The 21,237-nt window shown below is 40.8% G+C and overlaps 1 protein-coding gene across 2 annotated transcripts; it reads right to left on the bottom strand.

The window, feature by feature from the left end:
- Positions 1-184: 184 nt before the first annotated feature.
- On the bottom strand, positions 185-17,388 carry tada2a (transcriptional adaptor 2A). 2 transcript variants are annotated; one of them, XM_030744149.1, is made up of 15 exons: positions 17,230-17,388; positions 16,707-16,813; positions 16,564-16,623; positions 16,379-16,470; positions 11,322-11,479; positions 10,778-10,866; positions 9,853-9,925; positions 9,683-9,746; positions 7,541-7,584; positions 4,727-4,837; positions 3,089-3,160; positions 2,527-2,659; positions 2,052-2,095; positions 1,584-1,663; positions 185-623 (listed from the first exon to the last, which is right to left on the bottom strand). In XM_030744149.1, the coding sequence occupies exons 1-15, from the start codon at positions 17,252-17,254 to the stop codon at positions 438-440; spliced, it is 1,338 nt and encodes a 445-aa protein (XP_030600009.1). In that variant the 5' UTR covers positions 17,255-17,388; the 3' UTR covers positions 185-437. The 2 variants fall into 2 exon arrangements, with proteins under 2 accessions (XP_030600009.1, XP_030600010.1); XM_030744150.1 differs by lacking the exon at positions 17,230-17,388 and adding an exon at positions 16,904-17,043.
- Positions 17,389-21,237: the final 3,849 nt, after the last annotated feature.

Raw genomic sequence — 21,237 nt, 5'->3', positions numbered from 1 at the left:
TTCTTAATATGTTTTAAAATAGATGAGCCATACATTTGTAACCAAATGAAGCTCTGGTTCCTAATATCACTAATCTGATTATGAATTAAAAATTACAGTAAACTAAAAGGTTACCAAACATTTCAATCCAAGCACTGAAAATGTTACAGTTTAAAAACATAAAAATACAAACGTGCACACCAGGTCATTTTTAACAAACACTTTATGGCAGGAGAAATAAATACATCATTTTAATACAATCCCCTGCTCTTCTGACAGACAGTTACACAAGACTTCAGTACATTTTAGACTAAAAACACAACAAATGTTATAATACTTCAAAAGAGCAGCAACAATCTGGACCTCTTAGAAAACCTGGCTGACAACATTACAAGATTAAAAACAAAATTAACCACAAACCGCAGTCCAGCCTCTCCCTGTGGTCAAATCAAACGCTCCTACGCCTTAGTGATATAACCCTCTTTGATTAGGAAGTCATAGATCTTGCGAGTCTTGTTGACGTCGATTTTGATCAGCGCCCGCGCCTGTGCCAGCCGCAGCCCACCCTGCCGTCTGCACTCGTTAAGTAAAGCCTGCTTATACTCCAGGTAGGCCCCCGGCACCAGCCGCACCACCTGACACAACTACAACCACAAAATAAACACAAGGTTAAGAAACAGAGAGAATGGCAAGAAAAAAAAAATATAGTACTGTACAAAATCTTTCAACACAGCCTGAACTCTCTTAGGCAGCTTTTTAAAATTTCTTTAGGTGAGCTTCAGGAATAGTTCTCCAGGTTTCTGGGAGGTCATTCAAATCTCTTCTTTAGATGTTGGCTTTACCCCCTGTTGCCCTTCCTTAAGAATGGCTTCCTGACAGCCAACCTTCCACTGAGACTATTTTTGATGAGGCTTCAGTCATCAGTAGATGGATCAACTGAAGGGGCAAACAGGTCAGCGTTAAGTGGCTTAAACAAAAAGTGTTCCTCTGAAAATGGTCAGGTACAAGGAGCAGACTAAAAATGAGTAAAAAAAAAAAAAGAAGCAGCCAATGTCCAAAGAAATACTTTGAAAGACCTTCAGAAAATCCAGAGAACTATTGTTCAAATACCACTTTAAAAAGTTACAATGACATCTGGCTCCTTGGAAGCAAATTATAAAGAAATGAAAGACAATTTCAGTACCTCAGGCCTCAGTTTACTCCAAGAAGTTTGCCAATTCATACACATCTATATACACTGTCCTTACAGAGTGTGTGTGTAAATTTTAACACGGTAGCATGGCTTTAAATCAAACAGCTTGTTTTATATCTCCTGTGAGCTCAAAATAACTAAAGCACTAAAGTTCGATTGCACTGGGAACCTGTGCAGGGTGTACTGGGGCTCTTGTCCTTCTGACAGCTGACATAGTTATACATGCTACTCAGAAGTGGAAACATTCAATTTAAACCTTAATCTAATGAAGTTATTGTTATTTCAGTCCTCCGTTAGAATGTCTCCATCTACTATTTTTGCAGCCCTCACACACATTACATACTTTTACTAAAATATCAGACAATCCCTCAAAGCAAACGGACCCTTACTCCCTATGTGATCTTATCTTTACCTCTTTCTCCCGCTCGTTGAGCTTCTCTGTACCCGGCAGTCCGGTCAGGTTGAGAGGAGGAGCGCTCCGCCTGCCTGTTGCTGTGGAGCAAAAAAAATAAATAAAAAAATATCAGCAACAGTCAAACAGTAATGCAGCACCACAGCACTGGCCTATTCTTCAAAGAACATAATAGCAGCCTGACAACATGCAGTTAATTCCTTTGCACGAAGAGACGGGCGAACAAATATTTACTGTGTGCAAATTGTGTAAATATAGCCATGTGGGAGTGTGCGTCCCATTTGTGCTCTGGAGGTTAGGGAAAGGCAGGTAATTTGAAAGGAAAAAATAGCGAGGTAAATATGCATGCAGAAGCCTATTTTTGAGTGTAGAAGTGGAGAATTTGTTTGCATTAATGTGCCTGGAGCCATGCTAAGATGACAGAGAGAGGACAGAGCACATAAGGAAAGGTGGAAAGGAACGTCGTACCTGACACTGTGATTGTTGTGACAGCTGGAGTGATGCCAGCATCTCTGCAATCATTAAGAAAAGTGTTATTTTCTCTGCTGCCTTGTTTATATACACGCCCACATACACATGTCCCACTTATACACAGCATCTCTGGACTTTTGTTCACTATTCTCACTCCAGGATCATCAGCCAAAAAAAAAAACTGAATCATAGCATTCAAGATTAATTTTTTTTTTTTTAAAGGTAGAATAATTGGAAGAACTTGGATAACACCCAAAGAAAGAGATGAAAACAAGAGGAGCAACGACCCATTAAAAAGGCTAAAAATACAGCAGAGACTGTGGTGTAAGCGAGATGCACTATAATACAGCTCAATTCATCTCAGCATGACCGGTGCTGAGAGTGATGACAGAGGTCAGCGTCTCCGGGGAGCATGGCTTCGCCAGCCCTTCTATTACACGCTGGGCAGCAAGCGGGGAGTTTAGAGTCTCACATTGCAGCCTGTTTGCTGAGCCACTGCTGACAGGCTCTGCCATCCTGGATGTATTGCAGCACATCGCACAGCATGGTCCTCTTCCTCCGCTCGTCTTCACGCATCCGCTTCACCCGCTCATACACCTTGGCACCTATTGCACAGAAAGATGAACAAAGACGGATTTACAGTTGCAACTAGAAACTGCTTCACTGTTTAATTATACAAAGTGTCAAAAAACACTAAAAATGTCCTGTAAAATTTCCCACACTCATGCCAACACCCTCACATGTCTCACTTTATTGGATCAACAGTCCACATACCAAAGAAAGCCCCAGGAGCCGGCACATTTTTAGCCTTTCTGCATAACAAAACGTTAAGCTTTCTTTTGCACGCCATGTATCAACAAGCTGGTCCAAGATTAAAATTCCAAAAAATGATCCAAACACTGATAAACTGTTCCAACCAAACTAAAAATAAAGAGAAAGGCTGATTGTAAACACATTTTCCTGCTTATGTGCACAACTTTAAAATGAAGTTCTGTTCAAGTGAGGAGGGAAAGAAAAGGTCAAACTTGACTCACTGCAGAAAGACTTGATCCCTGCTTTCCTGTACTCCTGCAGCCTGCGGATCTCTCTCCTCAGCTCGAACTCCACTGAAAAAAAGAAAAAAAACAAACAAACAAAAAAACCGAGATGAAGGCAGCTGAAAGCAACCCTGGGCACAGTGTTACAGAGTTCACTGAACTCACTCTCACACAGCTGCAGCTCAACATTTCATCCAGCACGAATAAGCATTTTACGCTTAAAAAACGGTTTCATACAAATTTAAATCAACATCTGGTGATTGGACAGTTTGGACACTGCTGAGAAAAAAGATGAAGGAAAACATGGTGAGAACCACTTATAATTACATGAATGTCTGAATTGATTACTGGACTTTTCATGTCTTTACACATGAACACACTCTCAGCTGGAAAAAGTGAAGTCTTGAATTAAATAACTCATGGACCCCCTTTAGAAGCAACAACCTCCATTAAATATTTTCAGTGCCTCCTGTTCAATACCTACTCTCATATCCACATCTATGGTCAATTTAAAATGACCAATTAACCTGTCATGCTTTAGACTGTGGCAGAAAGCTGGAGTACACAGAGGAAACCCACATGGGCACAGGGAGAACATACAAACTCCACACAGAAAGGCTGCAGCAGACCAGAAAGTGAACCAGGAACCTTCTTGCTGCCCAGGACTCTAAGTTGGCCTTCTGAACATGATTTTTCCCATTTTTCAACCCTTTTGTTGTTGTATTCTTATTCACTCTTTTTCTTACAGTGGACACAAGAACACAGATTTCAGCAGGAAATTCCTGGTGTTCTTCTTCCCGTTTCAGCACGCCCACCTTTAGGGACAGTCCTTTTCTTCATTTATATACATTTTGTCCTACTGTGGACTGACAAAAAGGTTCAAAACCTTGGACTAGGATCACTGTGGGCCCGTGAGCAAGGCCCTTAACCCCCCCAAAGTTGCTCCCTGGACACTTTGTGCTGTCATGCTAAATTTGAAGTTAAACAGGTCTACATACGGTTGGTATGTAGACCTGTTTATCTAACGCAGTGCTGGCTGTCTAACTGTAGGCAGGCAGCTTAGCTTAGCATAAAAATAGGAAACGGATAGCCAGGCTCCGTCCAACAGCTTAAAAATATATAAAAAAAAAAAAAATCCAGTCAGCACCTCTAAAACTGACTAATTAACTTGCTATAACTCAAGTGTAAAAATAACACTGCTGTTTAGAGAGAGGTGCGTGCTTGACCATTTCTTCACAATGAACCGCAACTTCCTGGAGTCTCCGCTGGTTGCCAGGAAACTGCAAATATACGCGAGATGGCAATTTGTCTGCAGGTTCAGAGATATCCAAATAACAGCAGAGTTTTAAAAAAACTTGATAAGTTATGTGTCAAGAAGCATGACTAACTAACAAAGACATTTCATGATAGAATTTCTTTAATTTGTACACAGACATAGTGGAAATGTGGGAATCAGAGAAAGCAAGAAGGGGTCTGCCGTTACCTTCCCACAAAGATTAAAAATTACCTCCCCCGAGGCTGCACTCGTGTAGCGATGCCGAGGCAGTCTGGCAAAAACTGGTTAAATTGATTCTGTGTGTGACTGTTACACAAATTGCATGTAAGCCTTCCATGTGAACTCAGCCAGATACTAACGTGCGTGACTTTCGATGAATTTGTCATGTTCAATTGGTCCAACCACTCTGGCAAATCTTCTCATGACATCATACAGCTCCTGCACCTCCTTTGGGTAGCATCGCTCCAGCACTACCAGAGAGAGAGAGAGAGAGAGATGTGAGTGGGCTGGAGATACAAACAAATATAAAAACAGAAATATGAAAGAAAAATCTCCCCAACAGACAATTTTAGACATGAGCAGTTTGGGATTTTTACTGCATTCTAGGTGGAGTCATTTGGTCTCTTTCGTGCAGTTAACCACCAGAGAACAGCCGTTAACATGCAGCTCTGGATCAACACTGGGCTTATAGGCATGTAAATATTACCAACATTCATCACAGTCCCTCTGCAGATACACTCCTGTGACTCTGAGGGTGATGCATGAGGAGAATTTGTATCCTGTAGCTACTAAATGGACTGTATGGCTCTTTTTTTCCCTTTCTTCTTTAATACAGAAAAGTCAACACTCCTGGCATCCATTACAGTCTGCACTCACTGGATAAACACCGCCAGAGCTCTGAGGGGACTTGGGAATAAAAATGTAAAATATTGTAAAAATAATTAACATCTGTTATTATTCCTGATTTATTGATGTGTTGATATTGTTAAAATACAGTATAGTGTGTACAAAAAAAAAAATGTTTGTGTAAACAAACAGTAGTAGAAACATTCCAGGCAATGGCAGCTATGGGGTACAGAGGGTTAAAACAAGCATTACTCAAATTTATTTAGATCTATTTTTTTATTTTTTTATTTTCAGTAGAGTGATCCGTTCACCAAACTGTGGCTTCTAAACTGTTCCACCTGTAGCGTTCACGTGAAATAAGATCTGGCGATTCCAAATGCCTCAGCAAGCGCTTCACATCGTTTTTCTTCTTTACATCGTAGAAGAGACCAGGACAGATTACAGGATTAAGGTGATGACACAGAACAACTTTATATTCATCTGCAGTGACTCCAAGGAGACAAGTGAGCACAAACCGGCCAGAAAAATGATCCTCACAGCATAACACAGCCACTACACAACCCTGATTACAGGGGTCAAGGGCTCAGGTTTTCTGTTATTTGTCCCCCGTCTGCAGAGTTACAAAGCAGTTTCACCTCCAGACGGTCAGGATCGGACAGAGGCGGCACACTGACTAATTGTTTTTGCACACAGTCTGTCACTTTGCAAAAGTGTTCTGAGACTGAGTAATTTCCTTCATCTGTTAGAAGAGGTGACTGACAACCCAGTCATTACCAATTGGTGTTCTTCCAAATCTCAACAGCCTAACCTAATTCTGTACACTGCTGCTACAACTATAAATGCTGAATACGGTCCAATTTCTTCCTGAACAAATTTCTTCCTGCCAGCCTACTTTGTGGAGATTATGGCTGATGGTTTAACTTGACAGTGTAATCAAACCGGGCCGAGAGATTCAAGTTTCAAAGCCAACAATTATTTTAGTGCAACAGTTTTAAATTTAGCTTTGATGTAACCCCTCCCAACCCGCCTTTTCTAATTGAAAGTGTAGTCAAGAAGCAGTACAGGAAGAAAAAAAAAAATATGAAACTAAATACAATCAGCAACCCTGTCCCTGTGATTTGTCACAGTAACGCTCCACTGCTGTGTGTACACCACGCTTAACTCACACTCTGAAGCTCGATGTGCTCATGTGAAAGCATCGCCCGTGTTGCTGAGTAACAGACAAGTGTCAAAGCCAGAGAGGAAAGCTGTTGTGTGGGTGTGAGTGTGTGTGTATGTGTGTATGTGTGTGTGTGTAGGTCAAGTTCCATCATCAGACTCCAGCATGAGAGCGCTAATTAGCAGCTGCCATCTCAGGCTAAACACACGAAGTCGTGCCCTGAACAAAACACAGAAAAATGTTCATATCTCCCCGGAGACATCCGTGCTGGACCTGTGTGCGGTTTCACATGATCAGCGCACAAAACTCTTGACTGCAAACAGCAACACAACCTGAATCATTCAAAGCAGCGAGCTCTTACAGGACGTCAAACAGACTGCTGTCCTGAAACAACAACGCTGGTCATTCTGCCTCCAGCAGTCACTGAGACATGATACTGTGAGCCTCCTGGGCTCAGATACTGCTTCCAATATTGCGTGTGACACACACATACACACACAATCTTTGACAGTCTCCATGACAACCGGTCTGCAGCTCTACAGCTACTCTGAGTTCCCCTTTGTCTCCAAAGACTGGGGAGATAAGGGAAAAAAGAGGGAGGAGGGCTAACTGGAGGCTGAAAAATACATAAATAAAACATGAGGGGAGAACTCTTGAACTCTCAAGCCACAGACAATTTCACAGAGCAGCACACAGAGATGTAATGAAGGGCAGGGTGGTCGCGCGTAGTTTAAAAGACACGCTCTAATTGGACAAATCCATTCACAGCAGTCCTCGCTCTCTGATGAAAAAAACCCCCAAGATGCAAAGACTTACATTACAGAGCTCGCCAAAATCCAACCTGTAACGGGTGGATCGATAAAAAGAGCTCCCATTTCAGCCATTATGGCAGCAGCGCTCATTGCACTGGGATCGCAATTTTGCCGTGGCACACTCGAACCAACACAGGCTATTCGTAGCCTCTATTGTAAATACAAGCTCCGCCAATTGTCACACTTCAGCTGCTGCAGGGGCCACGGAGGTTAACAGTGGTTATTACAGCGGAGTTGTTTGCATGAATCCATAGAAACCCTCGGCGCCGATTTGGCTGCCAAGTATCACATGCCTCCCTGAGCTGGTATGAATACTGTCGCAGCCGAGCCTGAGAGTGTTTCAGGAGGGGACTCACTCTGAAATTTCCGCAGGTTGATCAATCCGTGGTCTCGGATTATCCTGAAAGAAACAGATATATGGATTTATGCATTTATACTCTGACTGCCAGTTCAGTCTGGCAAAGTTAAAAATATGGTATCTAACAATGTTTGATGTGCTGTAACTGTACATCATATTTTAATGAGGGTCTGCAATACAGCTCAAAAGCCCACAAACAACCACCAAGTGTGTCTACAGTACATATTAATGCACTGCGGCTTTTACATACAACGTATCACAAGTTTCTCCATTAAACAAGGAAAAATAAGAAATTCTCTATATTACTTATTATAATTATTTATAGAAGATGAATTTATTGATATATTATATAATAAAAGCAATAAAAGCAGAACAGTCTACATTCAGAGGATTCCTACTTATAGTGTTGAGTTGAACGGCATCCACAAAAACCACATTTCGAAACCCTTTAAAACCAACAGCCCTGTTGATGAGTAAAGGTGGAACGTTCAGGTCGCGTGAAAACTAAATTCATGGCTTTTCATGACTATTTAAAGACTTTTTTTCTTTAGGACCTCAAAACCTGCAGTTATGCTAAAAAGTGTGCTTTGAGGTTCAGGGGCAGAACTCAACTTCTGCTCTTAAAAGCCTTTCTGACAAGCTACAAGTTAGCAGAGACATAACAGGGTTCAGGGACAGACCAGGGAGCTATAAAACGCTCATTCCCTCCCAGTCAGACATGCCGTTCCAGCGTGCTCAGGGAGCATGAAGTCGTTAAAACTTGATTTAGTGATGGATACGCTGAAGCAGCGGTTGTCTGTGTATGTCCAAGAATGACAGCTAACAGGTTAAAGACAGATTAATATCCCTGGAAACCCTTAACAAGAGCACTGCTGAGCAAGTGCCAACCCTCAGCTGTTTTGGATTCGTAAAAGGGGGTGTGGGGGGGGTGGTCAAAGTGCTGTAAAGTCAGTGAACAAGTGTTAAGTTTGATGGGTCTAGCTTGAACAGTACGCACCTATGGTGTGAATTTGAACATCCTAACATTAAAGCTTTTGTGGTACAGACGTCGTCGCCGCCAACACTATGACAATATCTCAACTTTTTCTTCGAGCCGAGCTAAAAACTAGTTCAATTAACCATTAATTCATTTGACTATTATTTTCCTGGTGTTTCTAAATCCAAGACGTCAGAATACAGAAAAATACTAATTGTGATTTTTTGTGCAGCCCACTGTGACGTCTTCTCAGACCCTAATGATAACAGAGTACATGCAGTTGTCATTTTATCAGGTACAATGAGCTTTGGCCAGCACTGCTGTAAAGCTGCACGAACATTTTAGATGCTGCTGAATATGTGACCGCACACTGCCCAACATTATACTGCCCACTATACTTAACTCAATAAAAAGTGAGATAACTACAACAAAGCACCAAATAGAATTCATTATCATGTGGTATTTACTGGGGACTATTAAATGAGGGTCAGCTGGGAGTATGATCCTAGAAGCCTCTCTGAAAAGGTACAAATACAACAGGGATCATGGAAACACACAGAGGAAGAGGACATGTTCTCTGTGTAACCCAAATGCAGAAAACGTGCACGGTACTTATTCTATGAGATTTAAAACCTTTTCCCAACTCTCCTCTGGTGGGAACACTCTCCATGCCTGACTAAAACTGGGCAAAATGTCAAGCAGTTTGGCATGCACATCGTTCACCAGGGGAAAGACACATTTTCCCAATTTCCAAAAATATATTCAGGGTTTGAATAGAGGTTCCCGCAGCTTGTAAGTTGCACCTGAATGACTCCCCGCGGCTTGTAATGAGAGCCTGAAAAAAGGCTTAAATATGCAATTATAATCACGCTGCTGACTTTGTGACGATCCCTCTCAGGACTCGTGTCCTTAAAGAGCTTTCAGGAAAATAATACGGTTTAGATTGGAAATTATAACTGTATTAGCATAATGAAATCATTAATATTAAAATGGTGAAGACACAGGTTTGGAACTGTTAGCCTTGTTAATTTTAATACAGTATGAAATGAATTTAGTACCATCTATGGAGGCTCCAAAATAAAAGATTATGGTGCCACCTGCTGGCAAACTGGGGTCATTACATGATGATTTTTTTCCCCCCCTAATGAATAAAAAAGAACCTACTTCTTCCTCCGTTGTCTCTCCTTTAACCTTGAATGATAAATATCAACAACCGCGAGCTTCAGTGCTGAAAAACAATAAGATATACAACACAGTTAAGGGAGTTCGGTAAAATAAATGTTGGGGTTCAGACTGTTTTTGTTTAGTTGTCTATAAAACAAAATGCAACCCACCGCGAAGGATTTCCGAGTCATCATCCACAAAGTCGATGTCTTTCAAATCCCATTCTGCATAGTTGTCAAACTCCTAAATCAGATGGGAAAGATTTGGGGGGGGGGGGGGGGCTCAATGTTAAACAGCAAAGCAAATGACAGGATGAGTCACCCACTGTAAATCCCAGTTCACTTATGTACCACAGCCCTGAATTTTTCTTCACACTACCCGGCAGAGGTGCATGCCAAGAACAGGCAACCTAACCCCCCCCCCCAACCCCAACGCAGTTAATCGAACAGCTCTTTAGTACACAGTCCAAGTATTGGCAGCTAACTAACGGATATTATGTGCTGCTCTACCCAGATGACTCCCTAGCTAAACCACATGGAGTATTTCCAGCCTAAAGCAAACTATTTCCTTATGCTTGCTACATGTAAAAAAGGAGAACTGTGTAAAGATCATTAATGTGGTTAAACTGACCCAGAAATAATCCCGAGTTCATGTCGAAAAATGACTTGGAAGGGCAACAAAAGAGTGAGTCACTATTTCAGTAATATTTAATACTGAGCCCTCTACTGGCAGCTCCACTGATTTACTCCTGCAGAGTTGTGCTGTTAGCAAACACTTTTTTTTCTTCCCATCTTTTAAAATTCTCTTTTTTAATTAGGTACCAAATAGAGCACATGTTGATGGACATCAACAAGAACATATTTACATCCATAGTCCCAGTTCATATCCCTTCAACTTTACAAGAAACACACTGAAATAGGAAAAAACAAAACAAAAAACCAAATCAAACATTTAGCAAAAATAAAATGATTTTACTGAGCACTCAAATGCTTCACAAGCCACATTTACTTTTCTTGAACAGACCTTTATTCTGGGCACTTTATCTACAATGCGTCCAAATACATGAACAGTTACAGGACAAATGTGTCCCCTCACCTCCATGAAGTCGGCTCTGGCAGGCATGTATCCAGCCATGTCTCGAGACAGCACCGAGTCAAATGTGGGCCGAGGAGGATCATCACTGGCTGCGGTATCAGAGAAAATTTAGCAAAATAAAACATGATGTCTCAGAAATGTACAGAGATCAACAAGGAGCACCGCCTCCAAATTTTGTACCTTTTACAGTCAGACATGTAACAACAATCTGTCTCTGTCTTGAATTTGCCAAATGATGCAATAAGACATTAAAATGCTTGTGGAGCATTCAAATACTGACAGATGGAGACCTGAAGCCCGCTAGGAAGCGCAACAAGGTCCTGACTCACCAACTGCTTCTGCCCAACTGTCGAGCAAGTGGCTTCAATTTTTACATGTTAAACTTTCTTCTAGATGCCCCAGAGGCCCGTAATAATAATAATAATAATAATAATAATAATAATAATAATAATAGACTGAACCAATATGAAAACTATTGGTTGGCTCTGATTGGTTTGTGGCAGTGAAGAAAAGATGAAGGGGAGTAAACAACATGGGTCCTTACGCTTGAAAGGAATAGCGCCCTCTGCAATGCGAGAGTCTTTTGTTTTGCGCAGGCTGAGCAGGGTGGAGGAGAAGAGCGGGTTATTGATGAAATTCTTCATGTAGTGGCTTTCACATTCTTCTTTGGTTTTAGTGCGCATCTGATATGCAACATCTTGCCTGAGGAAGACAAATGAGGAAGGAGCAGATAAAGTGTGACTCAGCTGATTTGTTTAATCAAAATAATAACGAAGGTTTTCGAATGATTCATTGAGCCAATTAAGGCCTTGTTACAGTACTGTATGTTTCACCATTTTATTATGTGTGTGTGTGTGTGTGTGTGTGTGGGGAGGGGGGGTTCTTCAATAGAAACTTCAATTATTTATATTTCCCAAAACAAATTTTGGTTTCAAGGCAAAACCAAAATCAAAGGTTTCATTCGGGCATGTAAGCCAAACAATTATAACTTGTGAGCAAGCGGCAACAGTTTGTGAGCACAGCGGTGCAGAGTGGTGACACCAACTCAGTTTCAAACCCAGGCCTGTGAAATTCAGCGCGGAGCTAAAAAGAACAGGGACTGTGGGAAGAGGTCTCTCTTACATGGAGTCAGTAAATAGTATAGCATAATTAGGAGTTAGAATTGGGCTGATTTGTTTCATTGATTATCTTATTGATTATTGCTTTGTGTGTGAAGCAAAGCAACTTTTTTATCATCAGAGTCTGAAAATGTTGCAGGAACAGGAAATAAAAAGGTCTACAACGCATTACCCAGAAGAAATCATATAGTCCATCTGACACATAGCTAACCTCTAGGATGGAGGAGGCCACCTCCTGATATTCTGGTTCTGCTTCAGATTAGGTAGAGTTCAAACATGAGTCACTGCACTGTGACCCTTGCTCAGCCTTTCCTCCCTCATGTTTTTCTCTCCATGTGCATAAAAGCATGAAAGAGTTTTACTGGTTTTGAGCTGATGAGCAAGTTGAGCTGGCTGTAGCAACAGTTAACAGACTGTTAACGTCTACATGGGTCAACATAACTACTGGCCTGGAGCCAGAAAAAAAAAAGAAAAAAAGAAAAGTATGTTGGGCAAGTTGATTTTTTCAGAACTGAAACTGTTTAAGAAAATAGATTATTATTAAAGTCAGCATTTCTACATTAAAGGAAAAATTGGAGGCTACTGAACAGAATCGGGAGGTCTGAAGTTCACAGAAAACTAAACTTGAGGTGCCGAGCGTTTTAGGCACACTTTCATTTACAGAAAAGAAATCAAAGCGGGAAAACTTGATCATGTGTGCGAATAAAAACTATTCAAAGCTGCAGTCCAGGCAACCACACAAGTGAAGATGTGCCGTCATCATGAATGGTTGAGCTGCTGCTGCCTGCTGCTCTTCTCTCCAAGCACGCCCACAACAGGCAGAAAAGCGGCGCCACATCTGAGCCAGTGAACCCAGGAGGAAAGAAAACATTTCTGTAAGCCTGACGACAGCAGCGCTCATTACTGTAGTTACCTTTGCAGGTAAAACACAAGTTCAAGGCGCCTAAACACAAAGGGAAAAGGGATGTTTTCACCTGATTCTTCCAACACTGAACAGTGAAGCACATTATTATGTCAAATTACAGTTATTTACTTGCGTTCCTGAGCAGAAAATGTTGCTTTAATGGACGAATGTTGTGCTTGATTAATTTCTGACTTCTCAGAGAAGTCCAGTGCGTCTGCTCAAATTTGCATATAAAAAAAAAAAAAGAAAAAAAAAAAGCAAATTCAGTCGTTTTTAGTTTTAAACAAGTTTTTGACAGATTTCTAAAATATTTGTGTTTTCTTCTTTTTAATGGCAGGTGGTCCAACACATTTTTAAGCACTGCAAATATTCAGTCACAGTATATTAAAACTGTACATTTCAAAACGTGGTATGCAAGATTTTGTTCAACTGAATATATACTCGTATAATAAACGAGGATTTCATAAATGCAAGAATAAAGTATTTTTGTGGTTCTGCTCTGCTATAAAAAAAAAGTCATTTTAGTCTGTTGTTAGGCAACATCATAAATACACAAAGTCTCCGTGTGTTTGTTTGTCTGTGACCTCCTCCTACACACTTGTGATGTTTACAGTATCAATATTACGTTACACCATTTGACACTTTAACTTATGAAGTCAATTTTACTGAATTTTGATAAACTTTATGATTGATAAACTTTATGAATATAGTTAAGGCACTGAAATTCAAAGCCATGTGAATTAGTCCAGCTCACAAATATCAACTTTTTTCCAGCATGTAATTTTATGCATGTTATTATTGACCTGTATAAGTAAACCGTAGGGCATGCAAATATGCAACCATAATGAAAGTTAAGTTATGAAACCCTCTTTTACCATGCGGATGTGTACTTGGTTGAACAAAACCTTCCATACTAGTTTATCACTATACACTTTATGGGGGCGGGCAGTGGCATGCTGATGAGTGTAGTAATAGTAGCAGTAGTACACTTATTTTTTAGACAATGGACAGGTCCCTTAATCATACATAGATGTAAATACATTTTGCTCTTTAGAAATAAACAGTTGCTTCAATGTTTATCTTCTATTTATTTATATAAACAAAATCTGGTGCTCCTACTTTTTTTTTCCTTTTACTTTTCTCAATGTGATTAAGTATATCAGTCTGTCAACGGCACAAACAGACTGAACAATACTGTCTGTTGGTAGGTGATTGCTAGGCAACATGAGGGCATCATATTATCTGATATAGATAAGAACCTTCAGGTGTCTAAGACATACCTGCACGTAAAACAAGTGCTGCTGTTGTGTTATCAGTGATTTTGTTGAAAAACTGGGGACTGCATAAGCTTAATGTTGTAATACTTTGTATTCACACGCATCCTCCTCAATACATTTCTATTGCAGGTCTATTTTTTGTCACTAATCAGGGACTGAAGCATAAAAAAATATTTTGAGGGAGCCTCTTGGTACAAAACAGAATGTTTCCTGTTGTTACCGAATGATCGCTAGTGATAATGCCCGCTAGCAAACTGTGGTGAAAGCGATCCGTTCCGGTATTTAACAGTTGAAATTCTCAGCCCAGGGAGCACAACACACACACACACACACACAAGAAAGAGAGAGAGAGACAGAGAGAGAGACAGAGAGAGAGACAGAGAGAGAGAGAGAGAGAGAGAGAGAGAGAGAGAGAGAGAGAGAGAGAGAGAGAGAGAGAGAGAGAGAGAGAGAGAGAGAGAGAGAGAGAGAGAGAGCAGTGGAGGCATGGAAAAACATGTCAGCGATGCTCCACTTAGTGTTAAAGGGTCGTTTTTTCCAAATGACAAAAATCCGTCGCGCCAATGAAGAACTTTAATGCTGTTAATGCAGGTGAGACACTCCACTTATACGGTGACACCTGAGCTGCAGAGTTTAAATGAAGCATCGAAGCAACAAACTTGTGTTGAGGTTTTATAATCGAATTAACTGAGTTACTCGCAGAATCGTTGCAGCCCAATGTGTTACTCTCATGCACAGTTTCCACTGACAAAGTGCTGGTGCTCGTGCTGGTTTCAAGGAACCGGCAAACCCCTCAAGAACGGGCCTACGTTTCCACTGCTTTGCAAGCTGATCCTTTACGTATGTGGGTGTGGGCGGTTCCTCGTCCAGAAACGGAAACCGAAGGGCACAAACAAATGGCAGCGCGTGCTCCCTGTTTGCAAACTTTATACCTTATGCTGAGAACATATTTTACCGTCCAAACAGAACTACTTCAACATCTGTGTGTGGCACAGAGGGATAGTCACAGACAGCGATTATGAGCAAGACGACAAGTACGCGCTTTGCTTCCTTTTATCTGTTATGAAAACTTTTCCTATTAAAAAGACCTTCTGCTGAGAATTTTTATTGAATTTTTAGTTTTTAGCTATTGTGGTGTTTAATTACTGTCTTTGTTTTGTTTTTACCATGTACAGCACTTTGTGGCCACTGCCTGTGAAAAGCGCTAAATAAATAAAATTTACTTACTTACTTATGAACTGATACGAAGCAGCAAGTTCAGCCTTAGGGCCAAACCTAATTCACGGTGGTGAAAAATTTATCACTTTTCTCATGTAATACAAACCTTGCAGTGAAATGGTGGTGGAAAACTTAGTGTCGAGATGGCAGAGCCATGTCCTTCTGCTGCTTTGCATACCTTTCTTGGTTCCAGACCAGCTAGTTTATGGTGCCGGAAAGGAACCGATTTGTTGGCCGGGAACAGAGTGAGTATGCGGTGGAAAAAGTGCTGAACGGTTTGAGCACCGTGTCAGTGGGAAAGGGCAATCAGTAATCAACATGGTTCTTGTGTGTAGCATAAAATATATGCCATTCATGGAATTTAATCCCATGCTGTGTACAGAAATGTTTCTGTAGATTGCTGGTGTTGTCATCCCAATTTACAATTATCATTATACAGACATTACAACTAACACTTCTGTCGTCTTACTTAGTGACTGTTTTTTTACTCTAAGCAAGTTTCAAGCAGCAAAAAGGACACGAGACACACTGTTTTGTGATGCACAATATAAAAGTTAGCTCAGAGACATATAACTCCCCTGAACAGACTGTGGTACAGGCACAGTGGTGCAGTGGTTAGTGCTGCTGCCTCAGGGCAAGAAGGTCCTGTGGTTTCAAAACCACAGGTTGCCTGGGGCCTTTCTCTGTGCCTGCGTGGGTTCTCTCCAGATACTCTGTCTCTCCAGACACTCTGGTTACCTCCAACAGTCCAGAGACTGTTGTCTGTCCCTCTGTCAGTCCAGTGAGACCCAGAATTAATGGATGAACAGACTATCTGCAACATTTTTCCAATCGCTAGACGGGAATTATCCTGTGTGTCCCTGTGTCTAGGACCTGCATAATAATAATGACTTAACTGCTGATAATACAGAGAGATAAATTCATTTTTATTACACAGTATCTCTACATCTCTTTGTAAGCAGTGAAAACTGGACTGGATGCCACAATCTTAACATGGGGGTATTTTAAGAAATAAGGAAACTTATATGTTATTTGTGAGGAGATTCTGCTTTTAACTTCAACTACAAACTGATGAACCACTCACCAGTTTCCAAAGCCACAGTCCATGACGGCTTCCAGCAGGGCCATCTCTTCCTGCGCCGTCCACCCAGGCTCCAGCACCGGGAAATCTGACGTCTGTATGAGGAGGTGAAAGGTGAGGATTCGTGTTCAAAGACTGCCACACTGGAAATCTGGACATGACTTCTTTTTTTTTTTTTTTCCACTCACCATGATTTCATATTTATGATCACTCTGATGCTTCTTGTACTCAAATCCTCTGGTGAAACACTGAAGGAAAACAACATGTTTAGTTTCAGTCAAACTGAATGGGCCTGGAGGTTAACCCTAAATCGGTTTTAGTCACCACTCACCTGGAGGCACAGCAGGAAAGGTGAGGGTCCACATTCTGCACATTTAATGTAAGGCTCAGTCAGGTACGACGAACAGCCTCTGCACGGCGGTTTCTCGAACGGGTCATCTGAAATCACGTAATTTTAAACTCTAAGTCACCTGGTAAGGTGTCATATATGAAACCAGCTGTCATTACTTTACCATGAAGGCCACTTACAATGTAAACAATGCTGCGGCCTTTCATTAAACTGGAGCCACAGGGGGTTTCAAACCGAACCACATAACGCTGACCTCAGAGCTAGCAGAGCTAAAGCGTCCTGTGTGGTAACGTTTCACTATAGTTTGTAAAGCGCCTCAGTAACAAACCGCACTGACGGCTGTTAAACCAGTTATCATCGTGTTAGCATTGCTGCGCGCTAATGCTAGCACAGCAGCGCTAGCACAGTGTGGCTAACCCGAGATAATAACCCTGAAAAATGTCAGATGCGTACACTTTAAAACAAAGGTGGGTACATGTGTCTGTGACATATTACAAACACTTACTTGCAAAAGATGCTAGACGGTCCATAGGACGATGCTTAAATGAAACTAATAGCAGAGCCGACGTTTGGGTTCGATCTATTTTTCAAAGTTTACAAGTGAGCGTGATTATGAAGGCACAGCTAGACGAGCTCAGATCAATCGATGACTACGATCTATCCAATGTGTTCTATGGAGGACCGAAAATGCCCAAACCGAAGACTGTAGAATAAGCCCTAACTAACTAATTAAAAAAATAAAAACAAATAAGAAATTTAAAGCATACAAGCATCAAAAATAAATTTAAGCCTGATTTAACTTAATTTTTTAGATATATTACTATTATCTTCCAAGCTTTGTAGCATTAGAATACTAAATTCTAATACTAAATACTTCTATGCAATAATCTATTGTACGGTCTTCATTATTCTGTTTTGAGATGTGCAATACCACTCTAGATGTGCAATAATTCAGTGCGTCTCCCTTTTTAATTTATCTATGTAGCTTATCTTATTACTTATTTATTTGTTCTAGTTTCTGTTTTTTTTTTTGTGTGTATAGTACCACAGACAATAAAGGGTTTGAACTGAATTTAATTTTAGCCCAGCCAAAGGGAGGCCACAAGCCAGTGTACTTCTAGTGCCAGTCCCAAACCCACATAAATGAGGAGAGCTGTGTCAGGAAGAGCATAATGTGCATTAAAAGAGGAAGACCACAGAGAAGGTTCATGGATGTAAGTGGAGGAGGACATGCAGAGGGTTGATGTGACAGAAGAAGATGCTAGTGGCAACTATTAAAAATGAAAAAATAAATACATGCATATCTTTAATAATTATCAAAGGAATGAGAGAGCAATTAAACTGGAAGATAAATATGCTGATGAAATAATTTTAAAAGGTGTAAATAAATCCAGAAACAAATTTAAACTAACATTTATTTTATGTCTACATTTATTCTTCTAAAATTCTTTTAGAATTTTGATGCATTTATAATGGTGTCTATTATCAACTGAACTTTCAGGTTTGGAGGCTTCAATCCACCATATTTTTATCCATCCATCCATCCATCCTCTTCTGCTTATCCAGTTCAGTGTAACAGGGGATGAAGCCTATCCCAGCTGCCATAGAGTAAGAGCCTTCACAGCTAATAAAAAGTCAACATGTTTCTCAGACTGCATATTTACTGCATGGAGATGGCATATTTCACTTTTTGTCTTTCAGCCAGGACAAGCGGTTTTTGATGTAGCCCCAGCCCCAATGAAAGACTCCTTTATTAAAAACGGTAATAAATAAAATTAGAGCACGTTAATAGACTGGACTTAACTTAAATTAATCTATATTTGTGTGATCTTTATTGTTTCCACCACCCTTCAAAGAAAAAGAGCTGCTGTCATTCTCCATCTTACCACAGGGTGCTGATCTTGCACCATGTCTTCAATGGAAACAATGAATGCTGTGCAAGTCTTTGTCTGGCCGTGGGAATACAACACCACCTGAGCCTCATAAGCAGCGTGTATTATGCTGAATAATGGAAAGATAAATCATAGATGGGCAAATTTACACACAACACCCCCATGGTGTTTTTTTTTTTTTTGTCCCCCATAAAATTCCTCCAGAAGTACTACTTGCCCTGAAAATGACTTCAAAACAGCTCATTCTGATGCAATAAATATCTATGATTCCAGATATTTTCCAGGGCCTGCGTCCAGCACTGGCCTCTGACTGAATATAAACTCCCTGTGCCCCTTGTGATTGCACACAAGGAGACCTGGCAAAACAAATATCTGAACCTTGATGCACAAAACTACAACCCTGCATGCATCAAACCCACTAAAGGTAAGAAAGGAAAGAAACAAATGTTTTTGTGATTTGAGTGAAAGGAGCCTCTGATTCAGTGCAGATGTGATGGTAGTAGCTGGGCAAGAACAGTGCAGGCTCTGGACTAATGGTGTTAAACTGGGCCTATCACTTTACCTGAATTGCCACTTACGATATTTACAAAGCAATTTAATCCTTTTCACATTTGGATTTAATTCTGTTTGATCCCGGAAGATTTTATGGTGTGCTTTATTTAATTTGCAAAAACCCATGAAGAGGCTCTAGCATGGCTACCAAAGTGCGCAGTGGGTTAAATCTGCGTGTTCGCCTTTCCTCTTGTTACCCTGCGCTATGTCCATGAGGACAATCCACAGTGACAAGTGTGCTCAGTTGCAGCATACTCTGTGTCCCATCTCCTGACCCTCTGGGGCTGCACCAGACCTCTGGGGAGAGACTCAGACAGCATGAGAGCCCAGAGCAACGCAGATCCATGGGTAATGACAAAGTGTCCTTCCGACAGACTGTGCATAATAAAGGGACAGTTGCACAATCTCCAGCTTCCTGCCAGAGTAGTTTATTTAACAGTCCTGTGAGAACGTTATGATTTATTTATCTTTAAAAGGGGAACTTCTCATTTCTGGGTGACAGTTTGGAGTGTACGTGACGTGTGGATGTGTGTACACTCACAACGGCCGCTTTTAAAAACGTATTGTTTTGTTCCTGCAGGATGTACACTATCTGATCAAGAGTGTGTGGACACACAAACACAAGTCACAACGGTGGAGTCTCACATTAAACGTGTCCAAAGTATAATGAGATACGTACACAAGCCAAAAGCTCAGACTGAGATAACTTATTTCTGCTCTTTGATCTGTGTTATGTCAGTGAGAGGTGATATCTGTGGTCATCTTACAGCCATGCGAAAAAGAAGGTTTTCACATCACCGGTCCACCACTGCGCTTGACAGCTGATATGCTGTTTGTTTTTTGCCAAACATCTCCACTTTAGTCTCGTCTGTCCGAAGGACATTGTTCCAGAAGTCTTTTAATTTTTTCAGTTGCAACTTTGCAAACCTAAGATGTGATACCATGTTCTGTTTAAAGAGAAGACGCTTTGTCCTGGTAACCCTTTCCAACAAGCCATACTTGTTCAGTAGTTTTTGTAGTTGTACTGTCATGAACTTTAACATTTAACATGCTTACTGAGGCCTGTAGAGTCTGAGATGTAACTTTTGGGGGGTTTTGCAGTTTCTCCAAGAACTACACAGTCTGAACTCAGGGTGAATTTGCTGGGAAATCCACTCGTGGGAAGATTGTGGTATTGTGATAACACACCTGAATGCTCCAGACTAGGAAACTGCCAAAACCTCTGTTTTTATGGAAGTACTCACACTTACTGATGATCAGTAGTTGAGTGTACCTGATTAGCAGCACCTAGCTGCTGCTTACCCTCTTAATTCCTATGGGAGCAATAAGGGTGTACTTAGTTTTTCCACAAGACTGCATATATTTGGGAAATACTGTTCAAACCTTAAAGCAAGTGGCCTTATAGGGAGAGGACACCTTGTTTCAGACAGAGGATAAACTGAGGGGCTGCACCAGGGCCCGGTATACAATGATTATTATTCGGAATTGAGAATCATTTTACCTGTAGCATTTCAAAAAACAGTAAAAAAATAAATAAAATAAAAATGAAAAAAGCATGCCCGTACAAGGCAAGAGAGACCAGGCAACATCAGGTCTCTCTTTCCTCTCCAAAACCAAAAATGTTCAGTTTACAAAAATAAACAACAGGGAAAATGTAAGACTTTAAGGCGGTAGAACCAGAAGCTATATAGCTATATATGCTTGATATCTAATTATCAGCATAGTTTCAGATTTGACTGTTAATCAATTCTGCTATACCTAACAGCACGTAAGGTCAGCAACTGATGCTGGGCAATAAGACCTGGCTCACAGTTCACCTAATAAGTCTTGGATGGGATTTATGGTGTTCAAAATCTTCCACAAAAAATGAAAAAAATAACTTTATGGGCTTTTACATAAAGATTTACTCAAGGTGTCTGAAATAAGAAGGACCCTTCACCTAACACTTCAAACAAATTTGGAAAAAATTCTGATAGATCTCTGACTCCTTTAGTCTGCAAGTATCCGTGGGCAAGATACTGAAGACTGAGTTTCCCCCGATGCATCGATTGGAGTGTGTGTGTGTGAAT

This window comes from Archocentrus centrarchus, chromosome 13 (genome assembly GCF_007364275.1).
Source record: "Archocentrus centrarchus isolate MPI-CPG fArcCen1 chromosome 13, fArcCen1, whole genome shotgun sequence".
NCBI lineage: Eukaryota > Metazoa > Chordata > Actinopteri > Cichliformes > Cichlidae > Archocentrus > Archocentrus centrarchus.
The sequence above is the reverse complement of the archived record's forward strand: the minus strand, read 5'-3'. Positions and strand labels throughout refer to the sequence as shown.